Genomic DNA, 21792 nt, shown 5'->3' on the forward strand with positions numbered 1-21792 from the left:
CACCTGGGGTTGTCAAGAAGAGAAGGCTCAGGAGAGACCTCATGGCTCTCTACAACTACCTGAAAGGAGGCTTTAGTGAGGTGGGGGCTGGTCTCTTTTGCTGTGCCTACAATGAGATGACAAGAGGAAATGGCCTTAAGCTGAGAGAGGGAAGATTCAAATTAGATATTAGAACATTTTTTTCACTGTTAGGGTGGTCAGACATTGGAATAGGTTGCCCATAGAGGTGGTGTAGTCACCATCCCTGGAGGTGTTTAAGAGGCATCTGGATCTGGCACTGGGTTATGTGGTTTAGGGGTTACAGTGATAGTGTTGGGTTGACAGTTGGACTGAATGATCTTAAAGGTCTCTTCCAGCTTTGATGATTCTATGATTCTATGAGCCAGTGGCTCCCAGTGACTATTCCCTGTTCCTAGCAGTCCCTAGTGTTTCCAGCTGCTGATGTTGGAATCAGTTAAAATTAGTGCTTGGGTCTCATGCCAATAGCTTTAAGGAGCAGAAATGGCTGCAAGACTGGAGAAAAGGTTATTTAACCTACTGATGTTGTATAGATCCAGCACCTCCTTCTGCTTCTGTCACTGTTGGGAGGAGACACATAGCCTAGATGCAGGGGATGAGTCCTGCTGCCATGAGGAGAAGCCTTCCTAAATGCTGGCTGGAGACTGACTGGCCCCGGCAGGTTTAACTGTGCCATACAACACAGCTCCACACCAGCTGCTTCTACTGGACCCAAGCAACTAGAATTTGCCATGGCATGAAGGCTAGTACCCCCTGATTTCAGTATCTGTGATTGCTGGGGTTTCAGACGAGAGGGTGTTATTCATACCCTCTCACCACAGTTCACTCCGATGACAGTCTGGCAGGCTGGTTTTCATATGTATGCTTTTTAATATGAATTCTGTTACACTATACACAACCAGTAACAGTGATAAATACTGCAATGGAAATGTTAAAAAAAATTATACATATTTCATGTTTTTGAAGCTACTCACTGTTTAAAATAAATTAATGCATAAAATGGATGGTAGAAAAAAGAAAGCCCAAAACAAACCACAACACAATTGATCTGTTTAAGGCAATACTCTACATGGATGGGAACAGAAGTACAACAGTGTGCTACATGTTCTGAACATGAAAAAAGAAACACCCCCCTGCCCTATACAAGGTGTAGATTGATGTTTCAAGAGTAAAAAATCTCCCAAACCTAGATAATAAAGCAAATGGCCAAGTTAAGTGCAGCATTAATATACTCTACATGACAAATGATTAACAGGTTCCTTAAATGAGCTAAGGTCAAGCTACAACAAATTTATCTTCCTAATTAAAGGGTTATTCAGGTCAAACTCTGTATTTACCTATACTTTGCATTTGGATGTTTCAACTATGTTTCACTATATGCAAGGACAGCTGGAAATTAGTCTCCTGCTCTGAGATTTACACAAAGGTTGTGAGGTCTTCTCTCCTCCAGAAAGAAATTTCCATTAAAAACATCCAAAAAGGATCCTGCTTTTGGTGACCCCCAAATGCCTTCCACCATTGCCTCCCCTGAGGCACCGGACACCACATGGGGAAAGGAGACCTGGGAATTATTTGGGTTGATTTTTATCCAAGCTTAGGGCATGAAATGCAAGTGCAGATTTGATCTGAACTCTAAGAAGTGCTATTTCCCTGTCTGCCAGAAATGGCCATCTGGAGCCTGCTGAAAGCCAGCATGGGAGAAACCCAGCCTGTATCCAGGCTCTGGATAGAGACATGGTGTTTGCCATTAAGGTTGTGTGAAGTTCCATACCTGTCTGGACAGTCAATTAGCCTGCTATTAATGCAGCCCAGAACTTGGCCACTGGAAGGTAGACAATAATCATAATACCAAAAAATCCCACTCTCTCAAAAAGGAAAAGAAAAGGGACAGTAGCTACTTCCTTCTGATTTCTCCCAATGGATTCCAATCAGCTGCCACCTATGCAAGATCGGCAGCACCAGATCTCACCAGCATTGACAGAGTACATTCACAGTAAGGTTCATGTCTGTAAGGTGCTGCCAGGAGGCAAAGAAGCTACTTGGAACATGGTTGGAGCCTCCTGTACTGCCCTGCTAGTGTGAGGAGGAAGCTATGGTACATTGCCGAGGTCGTTGTATGGGTATAGAGTCTCTATAAGGTCTTACAGCATTTTAGGATCTAAACAAAGTTGTTTATTTACAAAGCATGTATCTGAAGGTGCGAGAGTTCTAAGAGCGGTCTTACAATACAACCAATTATAAACATAAACAAGCAAAGTCTAAATAAAACAATAACCAAAGCATAGAAATCTTAACACACAAAGTTCTAATGAAACAGCAAGCAAAGCATAGAATTCCTAACAAGCAAAACTCTAGTAAGACTATAAGCAAGCATAAATCTGACATTACAGCCTCTAGGTAAATCAGCCTCCCATCTGACCCCAAGCAGGATTTTCCAACCGTGGGGTCACAATAACAGAAAGGGATCACAAGATCACAGATCCCAGACAGGGGTCCCGGCCGCGGGGATCACAGTGGCAATGGGGGGGTCCCGAACCCGGCAGAGTTCCCGAACGCAGGGCCGCAGGGACAAGGAGGGGTCCAGGGGTCCCGAACCCTCGCAGGGGGAAGGGACGGGACCCCAGGGCCCAGATCCCAGGCAACAATAGATGGTACCTTTAGAATCCCATTCGGCTTCCTGGCAGGGCTCCTTCCTCAGGCTGCAGGAGGTGGAGGAGGGATCGATAGATTGGATTGATCAATCGACCGATGCCTCCACCTCCAACCCAGAGGCTTTTTATCCCAAATTGTAAAATGCATATTCGTATTTTTTATCTACGCACTAGCCAATCTAAGTACAATTTCAAAGTTCGTAAAAATTATGAAAAACAGTATCAAAACCTAGGCACATAGCATATCTATTAACGCAAAACTCTATCTTACTAGCATAAAGTTCTATCTTGTTGTGTAGAAAACTTCTATCTTAGCATATATGAAAAACTCTGTCTTCCCTACATAAAGTTCCTACAAATTACAAACAGCACTCTACTCTATTTTTGTTATGTCTATACTCTATTGCAAGGCCTGAAGCTCTGTCCTTGTACACTAACAACTAGGACTTAGGGCATGTAAAACTTAAAGCTGAGGGTTAGATTTCTACTTTATGCATCTAAAGCTTTATATATTCTAATTTTTCTAAAGGTTTTAATTCTATCTCTGTACTTCTCACTCTCTGCGGAGGATCCATGGAAACATGGACTCCAACAGTACATGAAGAAAGAAACCCAAGCAGAGTTACTAAAAATTTAGACTTGTGATGGCTAACTGGGCTGCCTTGGGATTGTGTGGGAGAGGGGAGTGCAGAACTGGGTCGAGAGTCACTTTTGGTGCAACTGCCTCTGATGTTCATCACTAGTGCATGAGGGAGGGAGAAGATGATAGCTGCTTTGAGAAAAGAGGAATGGAAAGAGGATGTGTGCAATATAACAAAGCTTGCGACTCTAGAACTAGCCACTGGACATGGATACCGAAGTTTACCTGTGACAACTAGCTATCCTTCTATTGTCGCTGCTACTTTCCCCTCCTTCATGGTCTGCTGCTTCTTCAATTTGGAAAGCTGGGGCTGTTTGACATGATGGTCAGCACTGATTCTCCCATCCCAGTTCCCACAACACATGGTGACTCAACTACAGGATGTACAATGGTCTGGAAGCCACAGCTTAGGCACAGACCAACTGCATGCAAGTGGTATCTGCTTTCAGAACCCTTCAGAAAGCTATTTAATGTTGGCTCATTTACTTCTTTATTAAACTGAAGGTTCAACAACCCTTGTGGAAGGAGTAAAAATGTTTTAAAATGTGCAGAAAGGAAGAGAATAATTTTTTTTCTGAATTTTCTTCCCTGCAGACTTCATCCTTCATCTTATTCTCGGCACAACTACAGCCCTACCAGTGCACTCTGCCACAACATGGTGGGGACATAGCTGACTGGCTTTGCAACTGTGCCTCTGCTGTGGGTTTCCAGTCCATTTCACATGGGCTTATAGGCCTGGGACCTGGTGCTTGGGTCCCAGATCTCCCACAATGCCGAGCCTGGGAGAATGAAAGCAGCTGGCTCACACCAAGGTTTTACATTAGCCTAGCTAACCCTCAGCCCCACTGCCTTCAGGTGGGTGAAGAGAAACCCCAGTCTGCTCTCTGTCTCAACCACCATCACAAATGTTGGATGTCCTGCTGGTTTGATGGTTGCCTTATATTTGTCTCAGGACAGAGGCAGCTACAAGCCAAACACAACTGCTATCCCAGATTTTCCATGCAAAAAAAACTGAGCCCAGAAATCAGTGAACTGGGGATGGAGATGAAGGTGATAAAAACCAGAAGGGCTTTTGTGAAGAGAGCTTGTCAAAGTTTTCCAGCAGTCTTGGTGGGTCTATATTACATCTCCCAAAAAGCTTCACATCTCCTAGATCATGTGAGCTTGAGGAAGGTGTGTAACATGGAGAATGTGGAGTTGCAGCTCTTTTGGGACCAGTGCAGAAGGGAGAATGCAGCCCAGGTAGAGAGTAGTTCTTCCTAGTGAGCTCATCCAGGGCAGCTGGATGGGCAACTATGGAATGCTGCTCTGGGAGGACAAACATCTCAGCAGATAATAGCACTTATCTCAGCATGGCCTTTTCTTTTCCTGGTGCCTACTCTGCTGGTTTCCAGTGACACATTTGAGACAGTCACATTTTAATGAGACTTCTTTTGCACCTTCCACTCCCTGATGCAATCCTACCGCCTGTATCACCATTTGTTACTTGGAATGACTCCATAGTCCAGGCACAACTGGTGAGATGGGTTCCTTCCAGAAGCAAATCCATCTTTTACTGGAGCAGCTTTTTACAGAAAGAGAAAGGCTCAGTCACCACCAGTTTCTGCTGGCAACTGAGTCTGGGAAGCAATGGGAAGAGCTGTTCTCCACAGGTACCAGGGAAAGATGTAACTTATCTTGCTAGAGCCCATGTTACTCTACAACACTCAGAAAGAGTGCAACTGGGATAGTGAATGCTGATGGGAGGGCTCTTTCTTTACCATTCTCCCTTAAAGCTCACACAGGGTATGGCCACTACTACCTAGAATGAAGTAGGCTTTGTCACCTGGCTCCTGCTTGCCTCAGCAAGCATAGGCTGCATGTGTGTCTTGGTTTGAAAGACAGATATCTGCTAGGAAGGGGGCAGGACCTCCCTAGAGACGGAGAATTCAAATCCTCTCCCTCCAAATTATTCGAATTTAAAAAATTAAAGGAGCTTTCAGACAGAGGTATGGGGATAGGAATAACAGTTCTTTACTAGTATATATGACAAAACAACAAACAAACAACAACTACAGCATTAATAATAAACAGAACCAAGAACCTTGAGGGCTTTCACAGAAAGCCCGGGGCAGTTTGATCTTGGTGCCCCTGCAGGACTCCGAGAGGCTGAGCTGGAAGGGAGGAAAGTCCCGGGCCAGTGGATGAGATGAGGAGCTCTGCGCTGGTAGCTGGAGCAGCAGGGGTGTCCCGGCAGGGCTGGGCAGTGCAGGGCTACAGAGTAGCAGGGGAACCTCAAAGCTCCAAAGAAACAGCGGCGGTGGGGGGGAGGCTGGAGAAAGCGAGCTCAGGATTCCCGGGTACAGGAGCAGATGACGGTAGATTTCCCAGGACGAGACAGAGGCAGAGTGAGGGCCACGAACTCTTGCTGTAGCGGGGGGGGGGGGGGGGGGGGGGGGAGGGCGGCAGCTTGACCGTCCTCTTCGGCGCTGAGAGCAAGAGTGAGTTCCCCTCCCCCAGCTCTGTCTTCTTGCCTTTCCCAAAGCTCATCATCTCTCCCCTCTGAGGGACACTCCCAGGGACTCAAAAACAATAGGTGTAGCCTTGTGCTGCCATGTCCCTCAAGTACTCCCTTTTGTTCTAAGTAGACATCAAGGCCTCTTGGAAACTTATGGGAAAAAATTCTGTGAGAAGGGAAAAAAACCCAAATCTAACCCCCAACAATGTGCCAATGTAAACATACCCTGGCTTTGACCTCTACCACTCTTCAGAGATGACTCTTCAGGACCCTATTTCTACTTCTCAAATTTTGAAAGAACTATCTGCATAAATGGGCAGTGCCACAGGGAAAACTTGGCTAGGTTGTGCCTAAGGGGAAGGCATGGAAAAGTGCTCATTTTAAGGTGCTTTTCACCTTTGGAATGTGGCATCCTTGTCACTTCCTTTCAAGGCTTTCCTGTGTAAGGGATTGTTCCAAACCTTGAACCACATCTCATCAGAAAAGCCCACATCTGTTACAGAGCTGCACAAGCCCTGTAGCAGAAGGGTCAGCAACTCAGCACAGAGGAAGAGGTTGTGATTTGGGATTACCTACACAAGATTAATGCCAGACTGACCAGGTGCAGGTTTCTCATAGGGGCTGGCATCTGTATTTTAAGTCCTTTTTGCACTCCCAAGTTCCTTTACTTCATTAGTTATAGTTATGCAAATGTATCAGGTTTAGTGAATCAATTAAGAACTGACTTTCTCCCACAGGTAAAACCCTCTGACACCTCAAACTCACTCCTGATCTTGTAGATGGATTGGTTTCAGTGGGCAGCAGCAACTGCAGCTCCATGTGACCATTCTCATTCTGAAATAGACACCTTAGAAAACATCTCCAGTGCCTAAACAAACCAAGGAGGTGTCTCTGGACCCCTCTGCATTTGCTCTCCAGACCAGTCAGTTCTGCCAGGCAGTGTCTGGCACTTGGATCAACTTGTCTTTTGTTTTACCACAGTTTAAAATAACTTATTAACCAATCATAATTTTTTTGGTTTCTTCTGGCTCTGATGTGGCAGTGTGGATTTAAGTTTACATAAAGTTGCACCGCGTCACTCCATGAACACAAAGAGGTGCATGTCCTACCATGGGAGGAAGCGATGACTATTAAGTTTTACAGTTATAGTGGAAAACACTGATCACAGCCTGCCGGCCTCACTACTGGTGAAACATGATATTGGAAATTAGAGGATATTAATCATAGAAATAAGAAAAAGTTCATTAAAAGAGTAGGCATTCAGATGATGTATTGCTGCCCTTAGAAAAAAACAGAAATATGTAGGAATGCAAGGATGCTTGATAAGAAGGAGAATGTTTACCCAAAGCAGGAGACAAGAATGCAAGTGAACCAAAGATGCTAAGATAACAGGCACCTTGCACCCCCGGGGACAGATAAAACTGACCCTACAGCTTGAACTGTGACCGGAGCACCAGTGAGCACGTGCAAGGCGGCAGGGTCAAAAGTTCATCTCGAGAGGAGTCGAGAGGAAGACTTCTTCCTTCATCCCTGGGACCCCCAGAGACAAATGCGCAGGTGCAAAACACCGATGAGCTGATTAGCATACGGAGCGGAGAGGGGGGGACCCAAAGGATGAATATGCGTGGGGGTATTGTGAAACTCAATACATATGTAACATTCTAGAGGATAAAAGAAAAACGTAAAAAGTGAGGGGCGCGCATGCCTTTGAGAATTATCTCGCATCGGGCCCAGCGCTGAATAAACTGCATACCTACTTTAAAACTCACTCTGCCTCCGAGTTTTAGAGTCCTCTCCGCACGTCACTGGATGTGACAGGCGGTGGAGGAGGTGACTTGGCAACACATGCACGTAGGGTTGATGGATTTAGGGGGAATTAGGTCAAGGTCCTCATCATCTGGGATCTCATCTAACCGGTACCCATCCTTTAGGAGCTGGATGTTCAAGTCTTGGTTGATCTGCTACAGACAGACAAACAAACAAACAGACAAACACTTGAGATTTCTTCCTTCTGATGGCTGGAAGAGGAAAGAAACCCTTTATTCTGGAATATATTTCCCTATCATTGGCATCTGTCCCATCAATGAAAGAGTGACAGTTTTTGATCTCAGGTGAGGGCTGCTGTTGGGGTTTTAGGAGTTCTCCTTTTGGTTTTTTTGGGTTTTTTTCCCTCTTAAGGAATTTCCCCCCATACATGTTGCTAGGACACAATAACTACTGGCTACTTAAGAGACAAAAGAAGGTGTCACAGCTCAGGGGAGGGGTGCAGCTGGATACTCTCTCTTTTCATGGGGTTTTTCCTGAACAGCAGAGATACTAGGAGATTTGGACTGGGAAAATGGGGTTGGGTGCAGCCTCTCTCTCTTTTCGGCTCTCAGCATTCGGAAGGGAGAGAGGCTGCGGTCAATGTGGGGAGAATTTGTCACCACTGCGGGGTTCAGTCTCCTGCTGCCTTTCTTCTACTGTGAGTGGAGCTCTGCTTGTAAGAGCAGCTGTTGCACTGGGACTTTTCACCATCTGCTCAGGTGCCTCAGGGGAAAATGCCTGGGATCTCGAGCTTGCTTTTCCCTGCCCTGCTCGGAGCCGGGCTGCCGCCGCCCGGCCCCCATCGCTTCTTCAGCACTACTCCGAGCTTTTGCTACACTGTAGCCCTGCATCCCCTGCCTGCCGCAGAGCTTCTGATACCTCTCGTCCACCACCCAGGAATTTTTGCTCATTCCTGCCGTTCCAGCCTGCTGCTTCCCGGAGTCCTGCTGGGGCACCAGGATCAGCTGCCCCTGGGGTGTTTGTAAAGCAAGCCTTTCTTCCATCTCTTCCTGTCTCGGTCAAGTTGGCTATTACTGCTTGCTCCCCGAACTCGCGCCACAGTGCCCCCTGCAGCCGCAGGGGAATTATCGCACCTGTCCTGCCCACTGGGAGCCACCAGCACCCCTGCTGGCTGTGACCATCACTACACCAAAGGGGAAAAAGCCTGCGGCCGAGAAGGCCGATACTGGGTTTCTGGTTCTGTTTGTCGTAACTGCCATAGTTGTTGTTGTTCGTTTGCCTTGTTATACATACTAGTAAAGAACTATTTTTTCCTATTCTCATATCTTTGCCTGAGAGCCCCTTAATTCCAAAATTATAATAATTCAGAGGGAAGGGAGTTACTTTTTCCATTCCAAGGGAGGTTCCTGCCTTCCTTAGCAGACACCTGTCTTTCAAACCAAGACAGTTGCCTTCTGTTTTTTAAGCTTCTTCTGTAATAGGAATATCTAGAGTGAGATATTCCAGAGTAGCAAACTGATACAATCTTTTATTCTGGAATAATCTTTCCATAAAGATTATTCCTCATTTAAAGTAATGTAATAATAATGATAATAAACTAACTGGCAGCTAGGCAGTCCCTCATTTCAGTCTAGGGCACTGTAGCAGTTGGTAAAGCTTCTTGGCTTTTTGTAATCTCAAATTTAAGTGCTGTTTAGCCAGATCTGGGTGAGCAACACTTCATCAGGCTCCAGAAATGGCCCAAATCAGCTGATCTGGTCCCTGCTCTTGGACATTTCTCTGCATTTCAGAGGTATTTTGCCAAGGAAGGGATACAAAAGGGAAGAGTTCCCAGTGGCTTGTGTGCATAATGGCTGTTCAGCACCTTGGATGTAAAATCAGATCCTGCAGAATCAGTACCTGGAGTCTGAACAACTAATTCACAAGAGACTTTGGGAATATACTCAGAAACAATGCAAAGGGATTAACAAGCCAGAACTTCCCTTTTTTTCTTTGAAAGGGCAGAAGTTCATATCTGCAAGTCCTCCCTAGAATTTCTGGTGCTCCAAATAAACATGCACTGGGTGACCCTGACTCCCACAAGAACTGGAAATCACAACACACCCTCAGATCCTTTATTTGTGTCCTTGGCATGCATACAGTTTCTGATCTGCTGTGACAAAAAAGTTGATGCATTTTCACGACATGGACCAGCACTGCACAACTGAGCAGAACTGGGTAAAGCTTGAGTAAATCCAAAGGTATCTGTGATAACAGCCAATGGGCAGATCTGTGTCTGTGCCATGGAAGTGTAGGGATGGAGCCAACTGGATCACCAGGAAAGACAGAAATATGACACAATTTCTGCCATGGCCCCTTCCAGGTTCATAGAGTCTACACCACTGGTAAATTTCTTGTGGAGCTGTTTCTGGCAGCACAAAGCCATTCTAAGTTGTTTCTGGATGTTCAACTATTAGCATTTGTGGCAAGGATGGCAGGAAAGAATATAACTCACCTCAGCTGATGAGTATCCTGAGGAGGAATATCTGGACATGTCAAAGTCATCATCACTGCAGGGAATCACAAGATGCAGCAAAGAAGGAAACAATAGTTAGACACCTGTATTCCCTGGTTAACCCTTTTTCTTGTGTCAGGAAGCTGTACTTCATCCACAGAGAAATTACATCAAGGGAGTCTGAAGACCAACTTTCATCTGTAACTGTGAGGCCTTTCCATCAAAGTATTCTTTACTCACTATAGGAGCCTGAATGAGAGATGTGGGACAACAGGCAGCTCTTCAAAATGCTGTTTATTGTATACAAGATGTTACAGCAGTCATGGGTCGTGAGTGACAGAGCCACACCTAAAGCTGCCGGTTCCAGCTTATAGGCAAGCCGGAAACCAAGTTAGTTCTGGTTACAATGCATTATATAGTTTTCTTTGCTGAGCATCTTAATACATAAAACCCAATCAGCATCATACACAATACCTTTACCATTACCTCTAGCCTATCATAACTACTATCATTACCATATTATGTTACAGTTTAAGCTTAATATTGTTTTTCTGTTTTCTTGCAGTGGAAAATTCTTAGACCTTTTATCTACTTGGTAAAAAACATGTTTTTTGTTTACCTATGGTATCTTTTGCTTTTCCTAAGACCTATTTCTGCTTTGTAAAAACATCTTTGTATGTGGTTAACATATCCTTTGCTCCAGCCATAAAATCTTCCAACTCGACTTAACCTTTGCTTTCTTAGTTGTCCAGTAACAACTGGCTCAGCAATTCTAACTTTAGACATCCTTTATTCTTTCTATATCAAAACTTGCTTCCATTTCTATTCTGCTCTCAGGTTCCACATTCAGAGAGCCTTCTGCCAAACCTACATATCCGTGAAACTTTCTTGTCAAACTTTCATCTTTCCCAACAACTCACATCTCTTCCCACTTGTTTACACATACAGACTTGTTACAGCATATGCTGAAGGGCACAGCAAGGAAGAGTGCAAGCATCCCACAAGAGCAGTTTCTGCAGGAATTAGCTTCAGTGCTGCACTATAGCATGAAAACTTGCTTGCACTGTAATATATATACATAAAATCTTATTAACCCTTTCCATACCTGTCAGTATCCAGGGCTACCAGTGGCTTTTCATCTGGACTCTGATCTAATGATGAATAGCCTTTATTGGGAATGACGAACCTGAAATAATTAAATGTTGTCCGTTAACTACACAGTAAAGCTCAGTACCACACATAGTCTAGAGCAAAGCCATATGATATTTGGCTTTCTCTGTTTCACTTATGTTTTGGGGAGGGCTCATAAGGTGTTCCCAGAATCCTTTGTACCATAAATTGTCACAGTCCCCCCTCATTGTCCCCCCCTTCGCAGTTTGGGGGATGTCACGAGAGCTGTAAGCTTGGCCAGGACCCTGTGGGGGGATGGGGGTGGGGCTAGGTTGACTCTTCCCTTCCAGTTCGGGCATCAAGGAAAGTAGCTGCTTGGGTGAGGGAGTGTGTGTATCTGGCCAGGGGTACTTGGCACTAGGATTGGATCTGCCCGCCTTCACCATTGCTGCCAGCTGCTGGTGGTGGTACCTAACGTGATTGTTGCCTGTGAGTTTACAAAAGGAGAAATTTCCTCTCTTCCCCTTTGCCCCAACCTCCATCACCACCTGAGGAGGTTGCTGAGCTCACATTGGAGTGGCCCCTGAAGCCACGGGGGAATAATCACACCTTCCCTGCCTCACCAGAGTCTGCTAGCATCCTCTGCTGGCTGCAAGAGAGTCACTGCAGCTATCACCTCACCAGAGCCACCAGCGTCCCCTGCCGGTTTTGGTCATAAATACACCAAAGGGGAAAGTGGTGCTTAATGGGTGGGAAAAATTTTGTTGTTTTTTTTTTTTTTGTTGTTGTTGTTGTTCTTTGTTTCGTTCTGTTTTATATACATATATATTTACTGGTAAAGAGCTATTATTCATTTTTCCATATTTTTGCCTGGAAGCCCCATCATTTCAAAGTTATAATAATTTGGAGGGAGAGGGTCATGTTTCCATTCCAGGAAGGCTCCCACCTTCCTTGGAAGACATCTGGTTCTTTTAAAGGAAGAAAACTTCCTTGCAAGTCCTTCCTTATCATTGAAGACATTTAAATGGGTGCAATTCAGAGGAAGCAGACTGTGTGTCTGGGTAGTTCAGAGCAGTTTCACAGGGATGAACACTGAACATGCATTGAGAATACAGTCCTCCCAGGAAGAAAAAACAATTGGGACACTCCACTCTTCATTCTGGTGAACCTAATCACTAGCACTGATTGTTGTATCAGATTGCTCTTTTTTCCTCTTGCAATTCTTTTTTTCCTCTAGCAATGAGTACATGACACCAGCAATAAATAAATGTGAGAAGAAAGCTAGGGAAAGGCAGAGGCTTGGTGCTCCTTCTATTCTATTGAAAATAAGAGATTTGGTCTTTCTGCATGAGCTCTTTCAAAGTCCTCCATAATACAACACTTTTGAGGTCTCACTCCTAAATGTAGTAATATGAGGAATATGAGCTGGTGGGTGCAGTACAAAAGTCCAGTCAGACTAGCTCTTTTAAAATTCTATTTTTTTATAGACTTTTACTTCACCAGAAGTATAACAAAGGCTGATAGTGACTCTGCACCTTTAATTACTTGATAGTTTTTGCATTGAAATACAGGCTTCAGAGCTTTTACAATAAGGAAAATACATTAATTCAATGGTATCCACTTCACAACAGTTCTTTCATCCACAAAACTGAACATGAGTGAACAAAACATTAGGGGATCTAGGAGAAGAGCCCTTTGTGGTGCTATTTAATCAATTTTAAAAAATCACTACATTGCAGTGACTGAAGAACATTGATCTTCCACACTACATCTTTTTCTTGAGAAATGTCTTTTTTCATATTAACGCAACTTCAATTTTGCTGCAACAGACAAAAATTATCGTGTCTTTGCCCTCAATCTAAATCTTTCCTTTGCATCCTGATTGTTTTTATGCTTGATTTCCACTGTCCTTAGAACAAAGCCAGACTGCAGTCAGAGCTGCTTTCATCTGTATGTGTCCTAGTATGAGATTCTTGTCTTGGTGGCGTTAATCACTTATCATGAAATGCATTATGACAAAATCTGAGTTTAGGTTATCCTCAGAGCAGCCTACAATATCTGTCTGTGCAGAAGTGGTACAGATGGTGGTGTGGACTCTGCCTGTGTTACCAGATGATAAACGGCCTACACCTAGTGAGATATAATGCTTGTTCTCCAAAACTACTGGCCTATGGAAACTGCACAATGCCCATTGTGTAAGAAGAAGTGGAAGTTCACCAGCCTTAGTGTCCTGCCACCTCAGCCAGGTCACCTGAATCATTGGGGTTTACTACCACCAGGGACCACCAGAGAGACCCCCATGACAGAAGAATGCATGCGTAAAGGGGAGAGGAAATATTTTAATGATTTGGGGGATAAATTATTATTGTATGTATGTTTAGTATAGGACAATCAATGAATATGTATGCAAAATACAGTATATAAACAGAAACTTTCCTGTACTCAGCATGCATAACTTTGGGAGGAGCTATCCTCTTTGTGCATCCCGTCAAATAAAGAATGCTTGCTTCTTAATGCTACATTGGTGTTAGGGAGTTTTTTATTCTTCCAAATCTTTGGTAACAGTTTTGGTGTCCCATGTGGAACAGACTCCTGAATTACAACAAATCCGAGGGGTCGCAGGACATCCAGTCAGCACTGAGGGATTCTTGGGGAGAACCTTCAATCCCTGGTCTGAAGGAAATCATGGCAAGACCCCCTGATAAGACAAAGGCATTCTTTACTTTAAAGGTGTTAACTGTTAACCTGCCTGTAAGGTGCAGCAAAAGCTTTGCAGGGTTGGGTTTAAAGGTACCTAAAGTGGGAAAAGGGAAGGTTTAGAGTCTCTTTCAAAAATGGAAGGGTTAGAGTCCCTTCAAAGGAGCTCTTAAACAGTAATTGGTTATAATGGGAAACAAAACCTTGAAAGGGGTATCACAGGTGTCACTGCTGGGATGTATCTTGAAACACTGGAAACAAATTGGGGGTGATCCTCTCATGCATGAAAAACTTATAGAAGTTTGTAATCAATGGCAGCCACTTACACTCTGGAAGATCTAAAGAAGTGGCCTAAGGATGGAATCTTACAGTATAACACCATATTGAAATTAATGTTATTTTGTAGAGGGGAAAATAAGTGGGATAAAGTTTGTTATGTTGGCTTGTTTTTGTCTTGGGTTATGTAACCAAAATGTGTATTCTAATTCATCTGTTGAAAGCAGTTGGGGAGAGGTTTTTCTTTCTCTCTTGTAACTCCAGGGGGGAGAGGGGCAGATGCCTTCTGATAATAGGCCAGCTGTTAAAACCAGGTGGGGCAGTGTTTCTTATCTCTTTCTCCACCCTTCCACTCTGCAGGGGGATATCTTCTGGTAATGGGCCCTTAAGGCTTATCAATGAAATGACATGTTACATCATCCCATTGTGAGATGCACCACCCAGTGGGGGGGAGAGCCTACCTAGATAAAAGATAAAAACTGAGAGGTAGGAACACCAGGCAGCCTGTTTTACACTGGATTCCCAGAGGAAGACCGGACCCATCTTGCCATCACTGGACCCTTTGTTCTACAGGATCATCTCTACTCCACAGAACAACATCTGTTACTCCAGGAGGATTTATTTGGACTGCTTCCAACACCCTGACCAACAGGGTATCAGGTCATATCTCTGACTCTGTCAGGGTTTTCTAGGAATTTTGTTTGTTTGCTTGTTTGTTTTTTGTACTACTGCATTTGTATTTTTAATATTCCTAGTAGAAAACTGTTATGCCTATTCCCATATTTTAGCCTGAAAGCCCCTATTTTCAAAATTGTAATAATTTGGAGGGAGGGGGGTTTACATTCTCCATTCCAAGGAGAGCTCCAACTTTCCCTGGCAGATACCTGTCTTTCTAAACCAAGACAGTTTTTCACCCTAGGAAATCATCCAGAGTGGCAATAGGAATGCTGCAAGACCCCACAAGTTCTATTAATTTTAGCACTTGAAAAGGAAAAGAAAGGCAAAGGGTTGAAAAGGTGTTGTTCTGCATGCAGCATAGGGCAGAGGTGCTTAAAGTGTGGAAGAGAGGATAAGGATGATTTAGAGCTGATGGTTGCTCTGCAGCAAAGAGCGGGTGGGATGAATGATGGATTTCTGGGGAACATGGCTCAGTGCATATGTAGGTCATGGGAGAGTGGACTGGAACAGAGAGAAAGCTTTAGGGGATCAGAGGATTTTTGCCCAATTGCGGAATGCACTAGAAGGCGGCAAAATGTTGGGGGGGATTCTGGGGATATTCTGATGGCTCCCCTCCAGCAGGTGGTCGGGAATGATGGTCCAGTAACAGTAAAGACTCCATTTTTAATTGTGGATTTAATGTCATGGAGAAAGGCAGCAGGAGTTTATAGAGAGGATCCAGATAGAGTTCTTAAAGTATTTGAAACTATAATTAGGACTCCAAACCCTGACTGGAATGATATACAAGTGATGTTAGATATGTTGTTGGATAGCACAGAAAAAAGGATGGTGTTGACCACGGCCAGAAAGCAGGTGGAGGGAGCACATTCTAATGGAGACTTAGAAGGAACAGTAGATCAGAATTTTCCTTCAACAGATCCAAGGTGGGACTCTAATTTACTGGGGCCCCGAGATCGTTTAACAAGATATCAGAGATGGATATTGTTTGGTGTAAAGCATGCTATGCTGAAAGCCATGAACTGGTCAAAACTATATGTGTTAAAGCAGGACAGTACTGAATCCCCCATTGCTTTCATGGAACAATTGAAGATGACTGCCAGAAAATATATTAATCTGGATCCCAAGAATCCAAAGGAGGCTGTACAGTTAGCAACTATCTTTATAGAGCAGTCTGCCAGGGATATTAGAAAGAAACTCCAGAAACTGGAAGGAGTCACATGACTTAGTAAAATTGTTAGATGAAGCGTGGAAAGCATATCACAACAGGGACAGGGAAAAAGAACTATGGGCAGGCTAGAAGGGAAAACAAGAGACATGACAAACTGCTTGCGACTTTGGACATAGCTAAGGGACCTGTGGAGGGTACTAAGGGGGTGGCCAACAGGGAAGGTCAGGTGGGGGGTTAAGGGGAAGGGGAGGTGGGAGGCTCCCACCATTTCCCCAGCAATAGTTAGGGTAAGACCAGTGTGCAATCTGTGAGGAAAAGGGGCACTGGAAGTGAGAATGCCCACAAGCTGTAAAGCTAGACCCAGCCTTACAGGCTGTTATGTTAGAAAATGGAGATTGAAGGGGACCAAGGGATTCTAAACCAGCTGAACCCCTGGTTACATTGAGGCTGGGGAAAGAAGAAGTGGAATTTTTGGTGGACACAGGAACAACTTATTCCATACTGAATACATGTAAAGGGAAACTTAGTAGGGATGTGGTAAATGTAATTTGTGCTACAGGGAAAAGCAAAATTCACTCCTTTTTACAGTCTATGAAATTTAAATCATGAAAGAATTGGATTACTCACCAGTTTCTATATATGCCTGAATGTCCAGTCCCCTTACTGGAGAGAGATTTATTGGGATGGTCAAATAATTTTTCAGGATGGGGAAATACAAATTCAAATACCAGAATCAAAAGACGTCAAAGCAAGAATTTTTTTGTTACTGGAGTCAAATGAATTGGAAGAAATCCCAGAGGAGGTAGAGAACATTGTGAACCCATGGGTATGGGCAACTAAAAGGCCTGGATGATCAAAAGCAGCCAAACTGGTGAGATTTATTCTCAAACCTGAAGCTAAACCAGTAAGGCACAAACAATATCCTATTAATTGGGATACAAGAAAGGAGCTGGAAAAGCTTAGAGAAAAAAAAGTTTGAATATGGGTTATGGAAAGAGTGGGAATCAGAATATAACACACTGATATTATTAGTTAAAAAGCAAAATGGGGAATATAGGTTAGTGCAAGATTTAAGGCCCAATAATAAAATAGTACCAGATATTCATCCAGTAGTAGCTAATCCATACACACTTTTGACAGCACTAAAAGGGGAATATAAATAGTTTACAGTGATTGATCTTAAGGATACCTTTTTCTGCATACCCTTGGAGGAAAACAGTCATGCAGTATTTGCTTTTGAATAGGAAAGTCCCACCTCTGGATGCAAAGTTCAGTTAATCTGTATCGTCCAACCGTAGGGATTTTAAAATAGCCCAACAAGATTTGGAAATCAACTAGCAAAAGAATTAGAACAATGGAGGAAAAATAACACTGAAGGAGCAGTTTTACAGTATGTGGATGACATTCTGCTGGCAGAGGAGACCCAAAACCAATGCCTACAAATGACTATGAGTCTGTTGAACTTTCTGGGACAGAATGGTTATAGAGTAACTAAAAGAAAAGCTCAAATAGGAAAAACAGGTGTGAACTATCTGGGCTTTGAGATCACTCAAGGGCAGAGAATTCTTGACCTTGACAGAAAGGAAGCAATCTGTCAAACTCCAGAACCATGGAACATCCGAGAATTACGAGGCTTTCTGGGAGTGGTCGGGTGGTGCCAGTTGTGGATATTAAACTACGGACTTTTAGTGAAGCCCCTCTATGAAGCCCTAAAAGAAACAAAGGAAGGACAATTGGTGTGGACTCCTGAGTGCCAAACTGCCTTCTGAGAACTGAAAAAGGCATTAATGACAGCACCTGCATTAGGGTTTCCTGACTAAACCAAGCCCTTTGAACTGTTTGTACATGAGAGGCAACATTTAGCCCTGGGAGTCCTGACGCAAAAGCCAGGAACATGGAGGAGACCTGTCGGCTATTTCTTCAAACACCTGGACAATGTGAGCAAAGGATGGCCAGGATGTTTGTGAGCAGTTGCTGCAACCTTTCTTCTGATCCAAGAGGCCAGGAAGCTCATGACTGGATAGTACATAACTGTTTTTGTCCCTCACGTGGTAATATCAGTATTAGAGCAAAAGGAAGGGCATTGGCTATCTCCCAGCAGGATGCTCAAATACCAAGTTGTGCTTTTGGAACAGGATGATGTGGAATTGAAGATGACAGCAGCCACAAATCCAGCCACATTTCTCAATCTAAATGCAGTAGATGAAGGAGCCCTACCACAATATTGTCTCCAAACTATCAAACAGGATTATTCCAGCAGAACTGATTTGAGAGATGAGCCAATAGAGAATCCTGATTTAGAATTATTCACAGATGAAAGCAGTTTCGTGAAGGATGGAAAACAGATGGCACGATATTCAGTGGTGACCATTAATGAAGTATTGTAAGCTCAGTCTTTTCCAGTTAACACATCTGCTCAAAAGGCAGAAATAATAGCACTAAAACAAGCATTGAATGTGGAAGCAGGCAAAAGGGTGAATATTTGGACTGATTCTAGGTATGCATTTATTGCAATTCATGTCCATGGAGCTATATGGAAGGAAAGAGGACTGCTATCAGCTCAAGGATCAGCTATTAAACACAAAGAAGAAATTTTACGACTTTTGGAAGAAATTCCAAAACCAAAGGAGGTGGCAGTGGTGAGTTGCAAAGCACATCAACCTGGACAAACTAATGTTATAGTGGGAAACCAATAGGCAGACAAAGCAGCTCAAGGAGTCGCTGAAAAGAGGGATCCTAGTGTCAGTACCACAGACAAATTGACATCTCTGAATTTATGCCTACTTATGACAGTGAGGATCAGTGCTTAGCAAACACATTAAAAGACACTAAGAATCAGAAGAGATGGTGGCTAACAGACAGCCAACAGGTTATAGTTCCAACTTCTGTAAGGAGAAAAATAATGGAAAAGGAACACAACAAAACCAATTGGGGAACTGAGTCCTTGATATCTAGTTTCCAAGGCTCTGTACTCAGCATAGGAATGACTGAAATAGCAAAATCAATCCTAGTGAAATATCCAATTTGTTTAATAAACAATCCCATATATAGGAAGAGGCCACCTCCTGGAACATTAAACAGGGAAATTCACCTGGAGATTATTGGCAAATAGATTCCTCTGAATTACTCAGGCAAAGCAGATATAGGTATCGTTTAGTATTGGTAGATACATTTTCTGGATGGTCAGAAGCCTTTCCCTGTCACATCAATAATACTAGGGAAGTGGTAAAAATCATGCTTAAAGAAATCATACTGAGATTTGGGGTGCCACTTGAGATGTCCTCAAATAGAGGCCCACATTTCATAGCAGATGTGGTGCAACAGCTGAGCAAAACTCTAGATATAAAATGGGACTTACACATACCTTGGTGACCACAATCAAGTGGGAAACTGGAGAGGATGAATCAGACTTTGAAACGACAAATTAGCAAAATGTGTCAAGAAGTTTCCTTAAAATGGCTACAGACCCTCCTTCTGGCTCTTTTGTGAGTCAGAATTCAGCTGAGGTCAAAAACCAGTGCCTATGAATTGCTGTACAGATAGCCATAACACCATCCATTCCCAGAGAAATACATTCAAAGGGAGAAACAGAATTAAATCTATACTTAATTTCTTTAGGAAAAGCTCTAGCTGGACTCAGTTGGTTTATAACCCTATCGGGACCAGTTGCTTTGAGTGCACCTGTTCACCCATATCAACTTGGGGACTTCATATATGTAAAGACCTGGAACTCTGAAGCCTTGAAAGAAAAGAGGAAAGGATCCTTTCAAGTCCTCCCAGTAACCTGCACAGCACTTAAGGTAGAAGGAATCGAACTCTGGGTCCATCACACATAGGTAAAACCAGCAAACACACATTAAACACAGCAGAAACAAGATAAATTAACATCATGGAGGGTTTTTTTTGGTATATAAATCCTATTGTTTTAGGTATAGGATATGATTTTCTAGGGTCATATTTTTTACTGGATCTAAATTAAGATGGTAAATAATTGCATAATTATAATAATATTAGAAACTATGTTGTAATCTCTGGGAAGGGAAATGTGATCTTAAAGCTAGTGCAAGATTTTGGCAGATTATAGAATGTAACCTCTATAACAGCTTGTTTGCCAACATCAGCTTCTGCAGAAAATCCAGTTCCATGGGGAGCTTCAGTCAGCAATTTGACAAAAATTTGGGAACACGTGGAAAGGAAATAGCACCCATGCCAATTGGACAGGGATGGAAGGAGAATATTCCTTACAATGGACAGGTAAGAATTATACTGTTCAGACTTGTAATATCTCAAAAACAGACCTGAAAATAACCTCAGGAAATATTTATTGGCCGGCAGACAGCACTAGTACCCCTTGGGGATGTCAAATACCAGAAATATGGAACAGCCCTCAAACAGGACAGTGGGAATATATCCATCCAGTTCAGTGGTGTCTAGACTGGGAAGGGAATCCAGGCCTCCCAGAAGACCCCTTACAGGTAGGTATAAAATATTCTGATTTAATAAGGTCAAGGCAAAAGAATCCAAAGAGAAAAGTGGAATTGCACTCAAGTATACACTTGTACTAGTAATAATCCTGACATACAGTGACTCATGACTGTGGTTCAAGCTCTAAGGTTAGGATGTTTCTGTAGAAATTATTCTACCTTTCTTAATGACACCTGGTCTCACCTAACAAACAAGACTTGGAGAGGTATAGACTGTCAACAGGACACAGTAAAATCATTAGGACCCACAGTATGGGTGGGAAGTAAAGGAATTTAGATCGCACATTTGCCCTTAGGAGAATCAAGAGTACAATGGACACTGGGAGTATTAACGTTATGTCCCTTGTGGAAGGAGTCACCATTAGGAACCCGACTATGGGGAAAAGTTAAGCGTGATGAAATTTGGAAATATCTCAGTACAGGAACCATAGTGGGATGCATTTTAGAATCCATCTTCACTCCACAGATATCTACCTTCTGGAGTAGACTAACCATATACAGTTTGACTCTGAAAATGGAAACTTTAGCAAATGCGACTCAATTTGGGTTCACTGAAATAAAAGAACAATTGTAAGCCATAACTAAAATGACCGTACAAAACAGATTTGCCTTAGATTTATTGCTGTTACATGAACATGGAGTATGTGAATACTTGAATTTAAACAACAATACTTGTGTTCATGTTCCAAATGTGACTGCTAAGTTGGATGATCAAATAAAGAGGATAAAATCAGTTGCTGCATCCAGCAGAGAATTAAGGGCAGGATTAGAAAGTAACTGGTTAAACAAAATATTTAAAGGATTTTGATTTTCTCTGGTTGTTGGTCTCACTTTTGCAAACGGTAATTGTGATCATCATGCCTGCTTTAAATTACATAAAAAACATGATTTCTAATGCAACATGAGGAACTTATATGATGTTAGTAAAAAGGCAAAGTGAGGCTTATGAAGGCTTGCAAAGAAGACAAGCTTCACAAGCCTCAAAGGGGGGGAATGCTACCAGATGATAAATGGCCTACACCTGGTGAGCTAATACAGTGCTTGTTCTCCAAAACTACTGGCCTATAGAAACTGCACAATGCCCATTGTGTAAGAAGGAGAACTGGAAGTTCACCAGCCTTAGTGTCCTGCCACCTCAGCCAGGTCACCTGAATCATTGGGGTTTACTACCACCAGGGACCACCAGAGAGACCCCCATGACAGAAGAATGCATGCGTAAAGGGGAAGAGAAATATTTTAATGATTTTGGGGGAAATTATTATTGTATGTATGTTTAGTATAGGACAATCAATGAATATGTATGCAAAATACA

The 21792-nt window shown here is 43.1% G+C and overlaps 1 protein-coding gene across 1 annotated transcript in view; it reads right to left on the reverse strand.

The window, feature by feature from the left end:
* Positions 1-7608: 7608 nt before the first annotated feature.
* Positions 7609-21792, reverse strand: part of LOC134564839 (protein FAM219A-like) — a 31328-nt gene continuing 17144 nt past the window's right edge. The window contains exons 3-5 of the mRNA XM_063424059.1: positions 11173-11253; positions 10068-10122; positions 7609-7767 (exon numbers count right to left, since the gene is read on the reverse strand). Of these exons, the coding sequence (XP_063280129.1) occupies positions 7609-7767; positions 10068-10122; positions 11173-11253 (295 nt within the window). The remainder of the gene's footprint in view (positions 7768-10067; positions 10123-11172; positions 11254-21792) is intronic.

This window comes from Prinia subflava (genome assembly GCF_021018805.1).
Source record: "Prinia subflava isolate CZ2003 ecotype Zambia chromosome W unlocalized genomic scaffold, Cam_Psub_1.2 scaffold_22_NEW, whole genome shotgun sequence".
NCBI classification, from domain to species: domain Eukaryota; kingdom Metazoa; phylum Chordata; class Aves; order Passeriformes; family Cisticolidae; genus Prinia; species Prinia subflava.